Here is a 17,743-nt window from a genome sequence, read left to right on the forward strand (position 1 = left end):
AAGACAAGACAAGACAAGACAAGACAAGACAAGACAAAAAAAGGAAAGAAAAGAAAGACAAACACACAATGCTGATGTGATGAACTGACAACATGAGGAAATGCAAGTTGTAGTGTGGACCAGGCTTACAGAAATGTCCTCCTTGATGAAGAAAGATTTCTTAGTGGCTGGACAAATTTCCTCATCAGCACCTGGTGAGAATGTGGGGCTGGACTCAAAATGAAGTTAGCACACAGATAGAATTTGCCCTCAGCCAGAAGAGAGCACCATGGGGTGGCAATGCACTTGCAGATAGTGGCAGACCTCAGAGTAGATGGGAAGGGTCCTGCATCAGTGAAGCCTTGCCTTACGGAAGCTGGATTCGTGACTGGTGGTCAGGAAGTTGGCGAGCAGGTGTTGGCTTTGCAGAGACTTGGGGCAGTTGGCTGAAAGCAATTGCAGCCACCGCTGGATGATTTGCCTAAACCTGTCACACAGCAAGCTGGTTGGCAGGAAGGAGATTTGCAGCCACCTTGGTTGCAAGAAGTGGATTCATCACAAGGTGGTTGGCTGGAAAGCACAGTGCCACAGGAAACTCGTTTACAAGGGTTGTTTACAGAACATGGGAGCTGGCAGTTAGCCACTGGCTGACAGATGAAGGATATAGAAGACATTGGTTGGCAGTGAAGTGGCTGGCAAGGTGAGGACACACAGCATGTAGGACTGCAAGAACTTAACATACAAGTTGATGGCTGGCAGGGAACAGGCATGCAGGGAACCAACTGGCAAGTCTTGAGAATGTAGCAGATGGGTTGGTAATAAGTTGATTTGCAGAGCTGATCTTCGCCATTAATGGGTTGACAAGAACCTGCCTGGCAACGAGTTGGCTGGCATGGACAAGCTGCACAGATGGTTGGTGGGCAAGAATTTTCAATACAGGAAGTTACCTCAGAGCAGGATGGCTGGCCGGACACAGTGTCACAGCAGACCGATTGGCCACAAGCTGACTGACATGATCTGGACACAAAGACAGGTTCTTGGCAGGAGCTTTGCTGGTCAAGGCTGGCTTCGTTGCAATTTGCCTGACAACTGGTAGATTCCGTGCAGGAGGGTTGGCATGAGCTAACCAGGCAAGGAGACTGACCAGTTCCAGATTCATAGCTGGCTGTGCAGGAGCAAATGGGTTGGCAGACAAAACCAACGCAAGAAGTTGCTGGAAGGCAGGTAGGTTGGCAAGAAGCAGGTTCACAGACACTTGGGGTACTGCTGGATGGCTGACAATTTTCTTGGCATGTGATCAGTTGCCACGTTCTGCTCCGGCAGGAACTAGGCAAGCAAATACCATTTCGGAAGCCACCACCATTTGAGCACATGAAAGTGGGCACAGCTGGAATGGCCATGGTGGTTCCGGGACAACAGCTGTCCCCCATGGCACTGGTGTTAACCTTGCTAGGAAGTTGCAAACTCAGTATACCTGAGTGCGAAAGACATCTAATACATGGGGGCTTATATAGTCCTTCACTAGGAGTGTTGGTACAACTTAGAGCATCTTTCCTTATTATTGTTTCTACTCATTTGCCTACAAACATCTGATTAGCAGGCTTCATGAGCCTGGATAGATATTGTCCCCACTTTAAAAACTTGTCAGTTGAGTTGAGAGTTCTCTTTGCTGAGTTTGGATTCCTTGATGGTTCCTGCTCTGGGATGAGCTGTCTCTTTTACAGGTTGTTCTCCAGCTGCCCTGAAGCAGGCCTTTTTCTGAACTAACCTCTCATCAGGAGGCCTCAGCCCAGCCAAAGCAGCCTGTTCTTCCTCCAAGGAATGCAGTTCTGCACCATTTAGATGATCAGGAAATGAAGCCTTGACCCAGTTGAAAGAGGGTGATGTACGAGATGGTGAATAGAAAACCAGGCAGTGCAACCCAAGGGCACTTCAATATCTCCACCTCTAAGAACCTTCTTCCCATTTGGTTTTCCTGAAACTTCGTTTTATTAGTACCACTAAAAATAACAGCAACAGTAGTAGTAGGAAAGGTTTCCCTTCCATTTATAGCATACTTACTATATACCAAGTCATTGACTTCATTTTTCATTGAATCTTGCAATGACCTTAAGTAGAAGGTATGATTCTCACTACTATGTTAGAGGTATAGCAAAACCAACTCAAAGAGTTTGAATCCTGTTCCCAAAATTTTGCAAGCAATAAAATGTTGAAATAAGGTCCAAACCTAGTTTGGGCAGACCCCAAAACCTCTGGTCTTAATCACCTGTTAGACCTCCTAACTTTGGAGTGGAAGAAAATGACTATAACCCAATGACTGAAGACTGACATTTGTATAGCAGTATGCTGACTCTTGGGCCGGTGGCCCAGGCCCTATGCTAGAGGCCATTCATCCAGTACAGTGACTCGATTAAACCAGTATGAGTTCTTACCTCTACTTATCCATACACCCAAAGACAATCTTTTAATGTGGAAATTTTAATAACTACAAAATATTTTACCAAGGATTAAATCATATTATGGAGTTCACAACATATAAATTCTATAAATATAAAACTACAACAACCAATAGCTATATTAGGACATCACTGCAAAATAATTTTAGTGTTAAATCACCCAAGAGGGACTTATGAGGCATTGGTTGTCCTAACTCTTCCCCTCTTTCTCTAGGCTCGCCCGGGCTCTGTGTCACCAGTCATCTTCAGCATCCCACACGGTCCATGTCTGATCCAGTTCACACCAGAGATTCACAACAGAATAGAAAGATCATGGCCTTAGGATCCCAATAGGGCTAGTGCCATTTTCTGGCTACTAACTCACTCTGTGGGATGTGTTAGTTCATTACCCAAGTATTCAAAGTACTGAGAGTTTATCAATCAACCACATTGCTGTTGCTCAGGTTATTTTTATTTTTATTAACTGCCTCACAATTACTAAAAATGTTGGAAATTCTGGAAGGTACTTTTCAAAGTACCAGTACTTCTCCTTGGCGCCCTCTTCCTTACCCTCATTTTAAAAGGAAGGAAAACTTTTCTGATCAGAATGATGCCTGGGAAATCTTCACCCTTGTCATTCAAATGCCTTTTTTTTTTTCTACCATTGCTTTTCTACCACAGCACCGACCATTTCTTTTGCCGTCCAACTCATCACTAGTCATTTTGGCACCTTGCAAACTTCAGGGATCACAAGTGGTACAAACTTGCACTCCGTTTTATTCCTATCTACATCCCAAAGCTCTCAACTTTCAGAAGAAATATTTTGGTCTCACCAAATAGAAGTCATAATGGGAACATGAATATATTTGAGAAACAATGTCAACCCCAACCTGGAAAACTATCAATCCCCATGCTCATACCTACCACTTTTATTGTTTTTAAAACAGCCCGTTTTTTATTAACATATCATGTATTATTTGCCCCAGGGGTACAGGTCTGTGAATCATCAGGCTTACACACTTCACAGCACTCCCCATAGCACATACCCACCCCAATGTCCATAACCTAACCACCTGCTCCCTATCCCCCTCCTCCCAGCAACCCTGTTTGTTTTGTGAGACTTTTATGGTTTGTCTCCCTCCCAATCCCATCTTAAAGCAACCCATTTTTACACCCATTTTTCTCTGATTCTGTCCTTGCCTTTCTTCCTTCTAAAGGAACTTCTCAAGTGGTTGGTAAATGGTATGCTGAGTGAAATAGGTCAAGCAGAAAGAGTCAATTATCATATGGTTTCACTTATTTGTGGAGCATAAGGAATAACATGGAGGACATGGGGAGCTGGAGAAGAGAAGGGAGTTGGGGGAAATTGGAGGGAGAGATGAACTATGAGAGACTGTGGACTCTGGGAAACAATCTGAGAGTTTTGGAGGGGAGGCAGGTGGGAGGTTGGGTGAGCCTGGTGGTGGGTATTATGGAGGGCACGTATTGCATGGAGCACTGGGTGTGGTATATAAACAATGAATTCTGGAACAGTGAAAAGAAATTTTAAAAATAATAAATAAAATATTTTTTAAAAATCACCTAGAAACAAACAAACAAAAAAGTGGTACAAACTTTCAGCTATAAGATGAGTATAGTATGGGGATCTTATATATAACATAGTCACTCTAGCTAATAACACTGTAGTGCATAACTGAAATTTACTAAAAGAACTTAAATGTTCTCACATGCTTCCCTCTCAAAAATATGATTTGATGGATGTGTTAATTAGATGGGAGGAATCTTTTCATGATATATTATGTATATGAAATCCTCATCGTGGACACTTCAAGTACCTTACAGTTTTGTCAATGACGCCTCAATAAAGATGAAAAAAAGAAGGACATATTTCATTTTACTGTGTCTCAAGGCACTAAAGACATCTGGTATACCACCAAGGACTGTTGTGATCGCATCAAGAATCATGATGCATAAAAAACACAAACTTTGGACAGAACCCTATGTTCTGCATGTTATATATATTTAACTGGTATGTTACTTTTGTATGTTTCTCACTCCCTGTGGCTATCCTGAATTCTGTGTTTAACATTCCTTTGTGAATATATGTTAGGTATACATTTGTATGTGTGTGTGCATATGTGTACATGTGTGTATACTCATACATATGTATATGCATGTACGTATGAGTGTTGTTTTTGAGGTTTAAACATATATGTGGTCTTGAGGCTTGTTTGTATCACCTCTATTCTGGTCAGGTTCACCCTTGTTTTGCATATGGCTATTGTCCAGTTGTAGGGGTTTATTTGGCAGGGGAGGTGGTCTTGGGTTTTTTAAGATTTTATTTATTTGTCAGAAGTAGAGAGCACAAGCAGGGGGAGCAGCAGGCAGTGGAAGAAGCTGGCTTCCTGCTGAGCAAGGAGCCCAATGCAGGACTCGATGCCAGAACCCTGAGATCATGATCTGAGCCAAAGGCAGATGCTTAATCGACTGCACAACCCAGGCATCCCTGTCCAGTTGTTTTCACTGCAGTATTGTATTTATTGTGTGACTATACCACAATATAGTCTTGTCTCTGTTTTTGGGCCCTTGGATTGTTGCTCATATTCATCTTATAAAACAGAGGGAAAGAAATCTTACTTCACGGAATTGCTATGATTCACATGAATCACTAGGACTGTGCTTGGGACAGAGATTTTTTTTAAAGATTTTATTTATTTATTTGACACACAGAGAGAGAAATTACAAGTAGGCAGAGAGGCAAGCAGAGAGTGAGAGGGAAGCAGGCTCCCCACTGAGCAGAGAGCCCGATGCGGGACTTGATCCCAGGACCCTGAGATCATGACCTGAGCCTGATGAGACAGTAATCCTGACACCAATGTACTGGTTAAGCTCCACCTTTGAGTTTCTCCCTCTGCCACTGTATAACCCAGTGGTTCTCAAACAGGGTCAAGTTTGTTCCTTATCCCCAGGGATGTTTGTTAATCGGAGACATTGTTGATCATCACACTCAGGGGATTCTCCCAGCATTTAGCTGGTAAAGGTCAGGGATTCTGCTTAATATCCTACAATGTGAAAGTGATGGTCTCCATGACAAAGAACTATTCAGCCCAAAATGTCAATAACACTGAAGCTGAGAAGCCCTGGTCCACCCTCACTGCACTTTGAGGCCTAGGGATAGCCCTTTATGCCATCACTAAGCGACTACTTTGAAGAGACTCAGTCCTTAGGATTGGAAGGAAGTGTGAATGGAGTTTACACAAGGAGCGTGCCCTGCAGAGACTAGGAAAACATAAAGTCCAAGGCATTTTGCCCAGGCTGGGTATGTAGAAAGTCTGGGTGCAAGTTGGTTGGCAGAAGGCAGATGCAGAAGACCCTAGGTGGCAGCAGAGAGGTTGGCAGGAGGTAGATGGGTAGGAAATGGGCTGACAGCACAAGAAATCCAGGTTATCTGCCTTATTGTAAGGGTGCCCTCCCACTTGTTTTATCCCACTGTGAACCCCAAAGCCATTGGCTTGCTCCCATTCTCCTTACATCCAAGTCCATGTTCCTTCACTCAGTTCTCTAGACCAAGGACAGAGGGACATACCCAAACCAGGTGCTCTTCATGTCACTGCCCAACATATGGCCCTGAAATGCCTTCATGTCAGCCCTGCACCAAACTAAAATGAGGGGTTTGAAGTGACGGGGGAGGGTGGGAGGTTGGGGTACCAGATGGTGGGTATTATAGAGGGCACGGATTGCATGGAGCACTGGGTGTGGTGAAAAAATAATGAATACTATTTTTTCTGAAAATAAATAAATTAATTTTAAAAAAAGGTATTTTGATTAGGAAAAAAATAATAAAAATAAAAATAAAATGTCTCTGTCTAACTTACAAGGCCTGATAAGGCAGGTCACTGTCTACTTAGCTGACCTCAGAGCTCACCTGCCTCTAAGCACACCTCTGCCCAAGCCTCCCTAATGAATGGTGTGCTCACAGCCCCATTCATTTCTATGTTTCCCCTGCCTGGAAAACAGCCACCTTTCTGGTTTTGAACTGGTTAATTCTTATTTGTGCTGAAAGATTCAGCTTCAGTATCACACTCCCCAAACTCTTCCCTATATCTCCTCCTGCCTGCTGGGTTCAAACTGCCCTATGTTTGCCTCTCTCCAAGTACTTAGCACAAGGCAATGAAGTAACTGTCTGTCTGCCTATCTGTCTCCCCCACCCCCATCCTGATAGTGAGCTCCCTGAGAACAAGGACTGAGACATACGTCCTTTCGTTCCTATAGCCTAACACAGTCCCTGGCTAATGGCTGTCTAATAAAGCTTGTTGGATAGACCAATGAATGACGTTGCTTTCAAAGGCAAACCAAGTTAGCTGATGAGAATATGACGTTAACAGGGCAATGAGAAAAGCGTGTCACTTCAACTTAGCCACTTTATTGGACAGTTAAATATCTTTTTCTCATGGAAGAAGTCCCCAAGGAACGTGAGCACACCCAGCAAGGAAGCACATGCATGAGGACAAAAGACTTAGTGCTGGGAAAGAGACTCAGGATGATGTGGTGAAGCAGCTCTTCTCAGTTTGATGGCAGCAGCAGGCAGAAACCCCGAATGACCCCCTCACCGGGTGCCCAGGTCACCTTCATTTGGACCATTAGGAGACTGCCATTTCTGATGAGATCTTCGAAGTGTAAGAAGATGGTGAGTGGTGGTGCAGAAAGCTTTTAAGTCATTGTGAGCTTTGGGGAAAGTAGTTAAGGTTTCTTTCTAGCTGGAGGTTTGCTTTGCAGGAATCGGTGGGGTGAGGCCAGATCAGTGGTCAGCAGGCTTGGCGGCAGGTGGCGAGCTGGCTACAGCCTCACGGGTGGTTGGGCTGGTGGGTTTGGCCTCACTGGGTTGGCAGGGACTGGCATTTGAGACCTCGGCCTTGCAGGACGTCGAGTCAGTGCAATCTGGTTGGCTAGAAGTAGATTTTTTGCAATCCCGTTTACAGGAGTCAGCAGCACAAGGTAGACGGGAGGAGATTGGACGGTAAGAGAGAGAAGTGACACAGGCCGGACGGCGCAGGATGGAGTAGCATGGACGGTAGCAGGCAGGGCGATAGGAGATGGATGTCACATATGGCTGCCTATAAGTGATGGGTCCAGAGCAGATTGGGCGACAGAATGGGCGATAAGAAACCGGAGGGGTGCAAGGCGGTTTGCAGGAGCTGGGTATGTAGAAAGTCCGAGAGCAAGTTGGTTGGCAGATGGCAGATGCAGAAGACCCCGGGCGGCAGCAGAGAGGTTGGCAGGAGGTAGATGGGCAGGAAATAGGCTCAGGGCAGGTGGACCGGCAGCGCTTAACTATGTAGCAGTTAGGTTGACATGGACTGGGCACACAGATACTTGCTGAACAAGGACTGGGCTCAGAGCAGATGGACTGGCAGATGCTGGAGATGCAACAAGAGGGCTCTTGGCAAGTGCTGGAGACACAAGGTGGCTCACAAGGGCTTGGAACACAGCAGATAGGGCGAAGACAGACAGGCTCACAGACCAGAGCCACACAGGGAGCTGGCTGGCAGCTGCTGGGCTCTGAGCAAGATGGCTCACAAGGACTGGGGTCACAGCAGACAGCCTGGCAGCTATTAGCCACAGAGCAGACAGACGGACAGCAGCTAGGTGTGGGGCAGACTGGCTGACAGCAAGTGGGCTCACAGATCACTGGTTGGCAGGAGCTAGGCGCAGTGCAGACAGCTGAACAGCAGCTGGGCTCACAGATGACTGGCTGGCAGCAGCTGGGTTTGCATATCATGGACTGGCAGGGAGCAGGTACACAGAGAACTGGCTGGCAGGAAGGGGCCTCAGAGCACACAGGCTGGGCACAGCTGCTCACGGCACAGGCAGGCTCACAGATGGTAGCTTCACAGCACACAGGCTGGGCACAGCTGCTCACGGCACAGGCAGGCTCACAGATGGTAGCTTCACAGCACACAGGCTGGGCACAGCTGCTCACGGCACAGGCAGGCTCACAGATGGTAGCTTCACAACACACCGGTTGGGCACAGCCGCTCACGGCACAGGCAGGCTCACAGATGGTAGCTTCACAACACACCGGTTGGGCACAGCCGCTCACGGCACAGGCAGGCTCACAGATGGTAGCTTCACAACACACAGGTTGGGCACAGCCGCTTACAGCACAGGCGGGCTCACAGATGGTGGCTTCACAGCACACTGGCTGGGCACAGCTGCTCACAGAACAAGAGGGCTGACAGCACTGTGGGCCACAGCTAGATGATCCGCAGCTATCTTCACAAGTCACCAGTTGCCATGTCTGGCTCCGGCAGGAACTGGGCAAGCAGACAGGCCCTCCACAGCTCACCTCAGTGGAGCAGAGAGAGATGCCTGGCACGGATGGGCATTTCCTAGAACAGCAGTTTCCAGACATGGTGGAGGTGCCTCTGCTCCCTTGTGAGCGCTGAGAGAGGTACTGCCTGACTGGAACAGCTCTCTGAGGCCCTCACTTTTATACACCCCTCACTGACATGTGCTGTTTGGAACCTCTGCATCTTTTCCTCATTGTTGTTTGAGCAGTTTTCAGAGGAACATCTTATTATATCAAGGTTTGTTGATCTGGAAGTTGTTTATCTACCCATCAAGAAGCGTTTGTTTATTGACTTGCTAAATTTGGAATCCTTGGAGCAACAGGTCATCTTTGAATAAGCATCATTGCCTTCAAACTGGATTATCTATGTTTCTGAGCGTCATGAGCAGAAAGGAACTTATAATTTATCCATCTTCTAGTCTTCTGCACCAGGTTCTCTAGGGGACACAGATGTGCCTACATGAATAGGACCCACTCACCCATTCCCACAGGTCTCAGTCTCTGGTGGGCAGACACACATTCAGGTAAACCCATTGCAATGCTATGGTAAAGTCAACAATAGACATAAAGGGCTTCATAGAGGGGAGCAGTGGTGAGCTCTGTGGAAGAGGGGCTGTCTGGGCTGGATTTTAAATGACTGCACTTTACAGTAATAGTCTTTTTTTAAGATTTTATTTATTTATTTGACAGAGAGATCACAAGTAGGCAGAGAGGCAGACAAGAGAGAGGGGGAAGCAGGCTCCCCGCTGAGCAGAGAGCCAAATGCGGGGCTCAATCCCAGGAGTCTGAGATCATGACCTGAGCCGAAGGCAGAGGCTTAACCCACTGAGCCACCCAGGTGCCCCTACAGCAATAGTCTTATTTAAAACCATCAGCAATCCTCCGAAATAGGAATTCATCCCCCCCCCCCATTATAGGTCAAGAAGAGGAAAGAAAAGGTCGGAATCAGAAAGTTTAAGTCACTTGCTAACAACCCTACCCAACTTGCCCCCTAATCTAGACTGCCCTCCTTCCTCCTCACCATTCTGTCTAGTCTGACTTTCTTATCAAGGACTTTATCAAAAAAAGACTTTATCAAAGCCACATGCCACAGGTTCAGCCCACTGTGTTGTCCTCCATCCTATTCTATGAACAACCCTGCCCCAGACCACTGGTTCTACCTGTCCCCAGAAAGCACTTGACCCAGACTCTCAGCTTCTCCTCCTTATTTTCCTTCCATCCACCCACACCTCAAGCATTCAGTGGCCCTCAAGAATCCCTCTTGATTTTGGTGATTTTAATAGCTTTTAAAACAAAGACACCTCCAAGACCCAAAGGATAAAGAAGAAAGACAAGAGATTTTTTGCAAAAAGTTTGTGATCAAAAGCAAAGAACACAAATGCTTTCTCAAAGCATGTCAATGCTACAGACATGAGATGAAAAATGTACCCTAGGTTTCTGAACACCAAGGCCTGACATCCTTGCTCAGTCAAGGGCTACCTCCACTATGAGCCTTCAACATCAATGCAAATGCAGTTCTCTAGAAAAGCTGAACCATTGTGCCATCTATTCATCATCTCTGCCTTCATTCATTAATTTATGCAATCACTCACTCAATTTCTCTTTCAATCATTCATTCAATTCAACCATCATTTGGTTCTGTGCAAGGGTTACAAAAAGAATGAGCCACAATTCCTGTCTCAATGAGTCCAAGTTTAGGAGAGAAATAGACCCATCCATAGGCAATTATGGTACAGTATATGTACAAGTGCTATGACAGATGGATGCCTGGGGTCCTATGGATGGACCCAGGGGAAACACCAACATGGTTTTTAGGAAATTAAGAAAGTCTTCTCAAAAGCATGATACAATTGGGGAGCAGTAAATGGTTCCATAGCCAGGATGAAAGATACAGGGACAGGAAGGAATAGCAATGGGACTTGAAGGATACCGGGTACTCAATCATGAAAGACCTTGTGGACCATGGTAAGTAGTTAGATTTTACACTGACACAGGGGAGTGACTTGGCCATGTTTGCCCTTTGGAAAGACCTCCCTGGCTACGGTGCAGAGATGGGAGAAGGAGGGCAAGTCTGGAACCAGGGAGACCATTAGGTGTCTGGGGCAATGACTCAAAATCTTCATAGTGACAACCTGAACTGGACAGTGCCTTGGGCCTGGAGCAATAGGAGAGGTTGTAAAGAGCCAGAATCAATAGAGCTAGTGGTTGAAAGTGGAAGATTAGGAACAAGAAGTGAAATCCTTGAGGTGAAGCTCTCAAGACAGTTGGAAAAGAAGACTTTCAGACAACTTTGCAGGGGGCAAAGCAGAGAAGGAGCCCCCAAGATCCTGATCCCCACCTTTCCAGTTCTTCGTCATGCACTTTTTCTTCTGCAGCTAAGCCAGCAATGAAATTCACATGGAGAGGGCCTTCCTCCCACTAGTCCCTTATAAACTCTGTCAGCTGAGAAATTCAACATGGCATCATCTGTTATGCTGGAATGTCATCTCAAAGAATCTTTCCCTGCTACATGGAATAAACATATGTCCACTCAAAAATTTATACATGAACGTTCATAGTAGCTTTCTTCATAATAGCCAAACACTGGAGACGACCCAAATTTCCATTAGTAGATGAATATTTTTTCATGAACTTTATTCATACAATGTAATATTATTTAACAAAAAGGGATGAACTGTTGATATCTGACACAAGGATGAATATAAATAATGTTATCCTAAGTGGAAAAGAGACTGCACTGAATGATTTCATTTACATGAGATTCTAGAAATGGTGAAATATAGTGATATAAAGATCAATGGTTGTCTGAGGCTGGGATCAGAGGTGGGGAGGATTGCCTGCAAATGGGGCACTGGAGAATTTAAGGGATGATGGCAAGTTCTATATCTTGAGTGCTGTGGTGGTTACTTAAGTATATACAATTGTCAAATCTCATCAAACTGTCCCTTACAAATGTGTGTACTTTATTATATACAAAGTATACCTCAATAAAGTTGGCTTATGAAAAACAAATATTTCAAAGGCAAATAAAAAAAATAGTATAATACCAGTTTTATTTGTAAGTATGCTTAGAAAGGAGTGTGGAAATACCTATGTCAGTAACAGATGCTGAAGCTGACGTTGAAAATCCAGGTGGCTGTTATTCCTTCTTCATATTTTTCTGTATTTTCCCTCTTTTTATTTATGTATTTATTTGCATATCTTTTTTAAATTTTTTTAATTTATTTTCAGCATAACAGTATTCATTTTTTAATTTATTTTTTATTTTCAGTGTAACAGTATTCATTATTTTTGCACCACACCCAGTGATCCATGCAATCCGTGCCCTCTATAATACCCACCACCTGGTACCCCGACCTCCCACCCCCCGCCCCTTCAAACCCCTCAGATTGTTTTTCAGAGTCCATAGTCTCTCATGGTTCAACTCCCCTTCCAATTTCTCTGTATTTTTTCCGTGTTTTTAGAGATTATTGCCATACTTATAATAAAAAATACACTTTTGGGGCACCTGGGCAGCTCAGTGGGTTAAGCCTCAGGTCATGGTCTCAGAGTCCTGGGATCAATCCCCGCATCAGGCTTTCTGCTCAGCGGGGAGCCTGCTTCCCCCCTCTCTCTGCCTGCCTCTCTGCCTACTTGTGATCTCTGTCAAATAAATAAATTTTTTAAAAAATACATTTGGGGGGGGCACCTGGATGGCTCAGTGGGCTAAAGCCTCTGCCTTTGGCTCAGGTCAGGATCTCAGGGTCCTGGGATCGAGCCCCACATCAGACTTTCTGCTCAGCAGAGAGCCTGTCTCCCCTTCCCCCTCTGCCTGTCTCTTTGCCTGCTTGTGATCTCTCTCTCTGTGTCAAATAAATAAATAAAATCTTTTAAAAAAATACATTTTTGCTTGTTTGTTGAATGAAACATTGCTTTGCAGGAATGAAAAATAAATATTGTTCTCCCAAGGCAAGAACAAAATAAATTTTATTCCACATGTTGCTTAAGATCATGTTCAGCCAGGGGTGCCTGGGTGGCTCAGTGGGCTCAAGACTCTGCCTTCAGCTCAGGTCATGGTCTCAGACTCCTGGGACCAAGCCCTGCGTTGGGCTCTCTGCTCAGCGGGGAGCCTGCTTCCCTCTCACTCTCTGCCTACCTCTCTGCCTACTTGTGATCTCTGTCAAATAAATAAATAAACTCTTTTTTAAAAAATCATGTTCAGCCAGAAGTTGAATCAACTATCCTGAATTTTCACCTTCCAGCCTAACTCACACCTGGTTTAGGCCCCACCTGGCAGATGAATACTCACCTCTCTCAGCCCTGGGACCCAAAGAGAAGAAATACAGCTGGTTTCAGAACAAGAAAACCTAACCCAGAAGAAGGAGACTTTGCCAAAGCATTTGGCTAGAAGAAAAAACTAGAATTCCCATAACATCCATAAGCACTGTGTTCACCAAGTTCTGCCAGAGGAACCTCTTCCATTCCAAATCAAGCTTGTTTTACCACAGCCTCTTCCCAACTTGGCCAGAAAGTTCTGACCAAACCTGGAGCCCTCCTGAAGAACCATTCTAGGAGAGCTATCCTGCTGAAGAAAGCCATGCCCCTTACTCAAGATTAAATCTTGGGGTGCCTGGGTGGCTCAGTGGGTTAAGCCACTGCCTTTGGCTCAGGTCATGATCTCAGGGTCCTGGGATCGAGTCCTGCATCAGGCTCTCTGCTCAGCGGGGAGCCTGCTTCCTCCTCTCTCTCTGCCTGCCTCTCTGCCTACTTGTGATCTCTCTCTCTCTCTCTCTCTCTCTGTCAAATAAATAAATAAATAAATGATTAAATCTTGGCCAGCCTCGGCATTTTCCCATTTACTTCATTTTTAAAATACAGGTTCCCAAGGCAGCCACGCTGGAGCTAATGGATAAGATCTCTAGGGTTGCCTGGGTGGCTGAGTGGGTTAAGCCTCTGCTTTCTGCTCAGGTCATGATCCCAGGGTTCTGGGATCAAGCCCCACATCCGCCCCACATCCGCCCCACATCTCTGCTCAGCAGGGAGCCTACTTACCCCACCACCCCCTGCTGCCTCTCTGCCTACATGTGATTTCTGTCAAATAAGTAAATAAAATCTTTTTTTAAAAAAATCTCTAATGGTGAAGCCTAAGAATCTGTATTTTTAAAACCTCCCCAAGTGAATCTCATACAAACCATGGAAGCTTTAGTCTACATCTGGGCTTCTTATTTAAAACAAAATTGTCAAGCTACAGCCCTGAGGGTGGGCTTCAGAATCTCCCTTTTAACTTGCCCCCAGGTGATTCCGATGCAAGGGGACTCTGGTCCACAAAGCACATTTCAAAAACCCAATTGTGGATGCCAGAGTAAATTTTCCTGGCCCAATGCCCAGGAGGGAGCCAAGGAAGAGGCGGGAGAACTAATTTGGTTATGCCAGCAAGCTCGAATTTATTAAGAAGTTAACAAAGAGAAATTTTTGCATTCAAAAGCAGCAGAAAGCTGAGGAGAAGGGTCAGTCCCAAAGCCACCTTGAGTAAGAGGATGCCTTCCAGTGACAAGACATTTAAGTCCATGAAAATAAAGCCATGGGGAGTCACCCTGCGAGCTTCGGGGATCACTTTGGATGGGACCCAGTTTCCATTTTCTCACCAGCTTATGGCTCTTACTCTCAGGACCTTGAAACACCAGGGCAGGCATTGGAGAACAAGCCCTCGTCTACAAATAACACGGAGGCAGGACGCTGTCTTGGGGGCCAGGAATGTCCTGGAGACAAGGAGTCTCTCCACCTGCCGCAGGTGGAGGCTTTGCTAGGGCAGCTCCGCGGAGGGGGCAGAGGGCTTCACTTCGTCTCGCAAACAGGCGTAGGCTGGCAGCAGACAGGACCACAGCACCCCGACGAGCCGCAGCAGCCGGACCCACAGCAGCCGCTCCCACAGCCCCCGCAGCCGGAGCCGCAGCCGGAGCCACAGCAGCCACTCCCGCAGCAGCCATTCCCGCAGCCTCCGCAGCCAGAGCCTCCGCAGCCAGAGCCCCCGCAGCCGCAGCAGGAACCACAGCAGCCGCAGCAGGAACCACAGCAGCCGCAGCAGGCGGGCTGGCAGCAGCACACTTCACAGCAGTCTTGGTCTTGAGGGCAGCAGGTGAAGCAGTCCCCTGGGCAGCACCCCATGGTCCCGACAGGTCAGGTGGCAGGTCAGGAGCGCGGCCGGAGTTCCCCACGTCTGACGGTGGCCGGTGGCCAGCAGCTTTTATAGCCCCTCACCCGAGGGTGTTGGCACGGGGGACAGGATGTTTCCTTTGTTATTATTTATGCCAGTTTCCATAAGAACGTTTCATTAGCTGCCTGTTTATTTTCCAGCTCTGAGTACCTCAACTCATAAAAAAGCCCCACTCGTCCCAACTGCTATTTGTCCAGAGGGTAAAAATACATCTTCGGAAAGACCTGTCATCACGGCCAAACGCCAGCCAGCCATCATTAGCCCAGGTTGGAGAGAGCCATGGACTCTGGCTCTGGAATGGGTGCTCCCCTTCCTCATCTCCTCTGGTGGCAAGTGGGCAGCCCAGCCCATGATCATCATGAATGATCATTCTGGAAAATCAGAATAGTAAAAGCTGGATGTCCTGTGCCTCCCGCAGCAGGCAGAGACTGCAATACAAGGTCTGGTCCCGTGGCTCCTCCCAGGCGGCAATAGCATCCTCGTGCTAGCCCATGTGAGCGAGGCAAACATTTGTGACTGTGTGTGGTATGTGGAGTGTGCCACACAATTGTTTGGGCTTGGTCGGTGAGCATCAGTCATGATTAATAACTGCCTTGTGAAAAGGAAAGAGACTCATCATAAAACTGCAAGAAGTGGGAGCCACGTTCTCCCTGGACCTCCTGGTGAACTGAACACTCACACTCCTCTCTAAGTGGGCGGGAAGAGCAGTGGTCAGAACCCTTTCTTTGATGGAAAGAGATGGAGGGGGGTGTCGGGGGGAATGAGGGGAAGGAAGGGGAAAGAAAAAAGGAAGAACGATCATTGACTATTCAAAGCAACACATGAAAATGGGAATGTTGTGTCCTTTTTTTTAAGAGCTCCAACTTTACAGACCATCTGGCACAATGAGGGACTAGGAGACAACCAGAGTACCATCCCAGGGGAAAAAAATACTTTTGGAAAGAGGCGAGAATCCACAGAGGATTCAGGTCCATGTGTAAATTCTGAGATGGGTCAAACTTCCTATCCCTCTGTCAGGTTTGGTCCCTTGTCATACCCTTGGAATGGTCATGGCAATCCTGGAGACGAAGGCTCGGGCTTTGGAAGGAAGCACCTGGAGAAGGGGGTGCAGTGGGAGGTGAGGATGTGGAGGTGGCAGTGGGAGTGGAGATCTGGATCAGAAGACACTGCCCTTCTGTTTTAATTTGCATTTTCTTTTTGGATGGGCCCGGAGGTACAGATAGCCTCTAAAAGACCAGCTGGACGGACTGAGAAGGGTGGGGACAGATGATGGATTTCTTGGATCCGACAGAATGCTCAGTACTTCACAGGACATGAAGAATTTTCACATTGAAGAAAATTTCACAATGAGGGAAATTTTTCACATTGAAGAAATATAGAACTGGGAGGAAGAGATCATGCGGTCCAGGGTCTCTACACCTGATTTTTACATCGGAATTGCCTGAGGCAGGGGCTTTTGAAACATCCAGAACCTCCCAATCTATACCCCAGTCCTGTTAAATCAGAATATGTGTTCGTGAGAGCCTGAGAAACTATATATTTTAAAGTTTCCCAGATGACTCAAATTCTCAGATAGGTTAGGAAACATTGATATAATTTAAAGCTACCATGACCATCACCCCCAAGCCTTTTTTTTTCTGCAGAAGTTGATATCAAGGCCCAGAGAGGACTAATGATAGAGTAGATTCATAGCCCAGATGTTGCTTCCGTCACTCCACATCCCCTGATGGACACCTTCGGGTAAGTATAATACAGTGGTGTCCATGACAGACACATCCTTTTCATTCTTTTTTTTTTTGTTTTTAAAGATTCAACTATTCATGGTGAAAAAATAAGGAATACTGTTTTTCTGAAAATAAATAAATCAATTTAATAAAAAAAAGATTCAGCTATTCAGTTTAGAGAAAAAGAGTGCAGAGGGAGAGGGAGAGAATCTCAAGTAGACTCCCTCCCCACACTGAGCATGGAGCCCAACACAAGGCTCAATTTCAGGACCCTGAGCTAAAATCAAGAGTTGGATGCTTAATCGACTGAGCCCCCCCCCAGATGCCCCTCTTTCATTGTAGTGACAGGTGATGAGAAAGGCATCTAAAAGTGTGCGGTGTAAAGTTTTTCCTACGTCTGTGTCCACCAGTCAGTTCTTTCACCCCCCTCCCCTCTGCTCCCACTCTCACTTCACCCCTCCCTCTGCACCTAGATTTCCACATCTGTGGAAATTATGATCATAATAACGTCAATCTCATAGATTGATCTCAAGATTAAGTGAGTTATATAAAGCACTTAGAACACTTTATTGGCCACATTATTTGATAAACATTTGATATTATTTATATACAAGAAAAACATAGAGATATAGATATATTTTTGTTCATTACATATGAGAGCAGGTGTAATAGTAGCATAATAAACACACTGGTTTTAACTTTTTTTCCCTCTTTACAAGGTATCTCATAGTTCATTCCATATCGGTACCTTAAAAAGTTCTTCATACTGATGTATTATATTGATAATTTAATTAACCAGTCCTCTGTTGAAAGATATTTGTTTCTAATATATCCAATGTCTTGGTGTTATGAAATTTAATTTTAAACATTTTGCTATTATGTAACTTTGCACTTACACATAGCTTGCTACATCCCTCCCATAAACTATTGGAAAAGAAACTGCAGGGTCATTGAGTTTTTTCCTTTGTAATTTGAATGGATATTGCCAAGTCACCCTTTACGTAGGTGGTAAGAATTACACTTCCATCCACAATATGTGAGAGGACCTGTCTCCTCAAACCAC

General features: G+C 45.7%; 3 protein-coding genes across 3 annotated transcripts; all 3 read right to left on the reverse strand.

Annotated features, from left to right (window-relative positions):
* Positions 1–374: 374 nt before the first annotated feature.
* KRTAP29-1 (keratin associated like protein 29-1) lies at positions 375–1,409 on the reverse strand. Its single transcript, XM_004772776.1, has one exon. It carries the CDS (start codon positions 1,407–1,409, stop codon positions 375–377), a length of 1,035 nt encoding a protein of 344 aa, XP_004772833.1.
* A 5,803-nt stretch (positions 1,410–7,212) lies between these two features.
* On the reverse strand, positions 7,213–8,193 carry LOC101688354 (keratin-associated protein 16-1). The gene is made up of 2 exons (XM_045080645.1): positions 8,017–8,193; positions 7,213–7,971 (listed from the first exon to the last, which is right to left on the reverse strand). The coding sequence occupies exons 1-2, from the start codon at positions 8,191–8,193 to the stop codon at positions 7,213–7,215; spliced, it is 936 nt and encodes a 311-aa protein (XP_044936580.1).
* A 6,384-nt stretch (positions 8,194–14,577) lies between these two features.
* On the reverse strand, positions 14,578–14,907 carry LOC101683148 (keratin-associated protein 17-1). Its single transcript, XM_004772757.1, has one exon. It carries the CDS (start codon positions 14,905–14,907, stop codon positions 14,578–14,580), a length of 330 nt encoding a protein of 109 aa, XP_004772814.1.
* Positions 14,908–17,743: the final 2,836 nt, after the last annotated feature.

This window comes from Mustela putorius, unplaced genomic scaffold (assembly GCF_011764305.1).
Source record: "Mustela putorius furo isolate JIRA1106 unplaced genomic scaffold, ASM1176430v1.1 tig00000487_pilon_pilon_pilon, whole genome shotgun sequence".
In the NCBI taxonomy this organism is placed as follows: domain Eukaryota; kingdom Metazoa; phylum Chordata; class Mammalia; order Carnivora; family Mustelidae; genus Mustela; species Mustela putorius.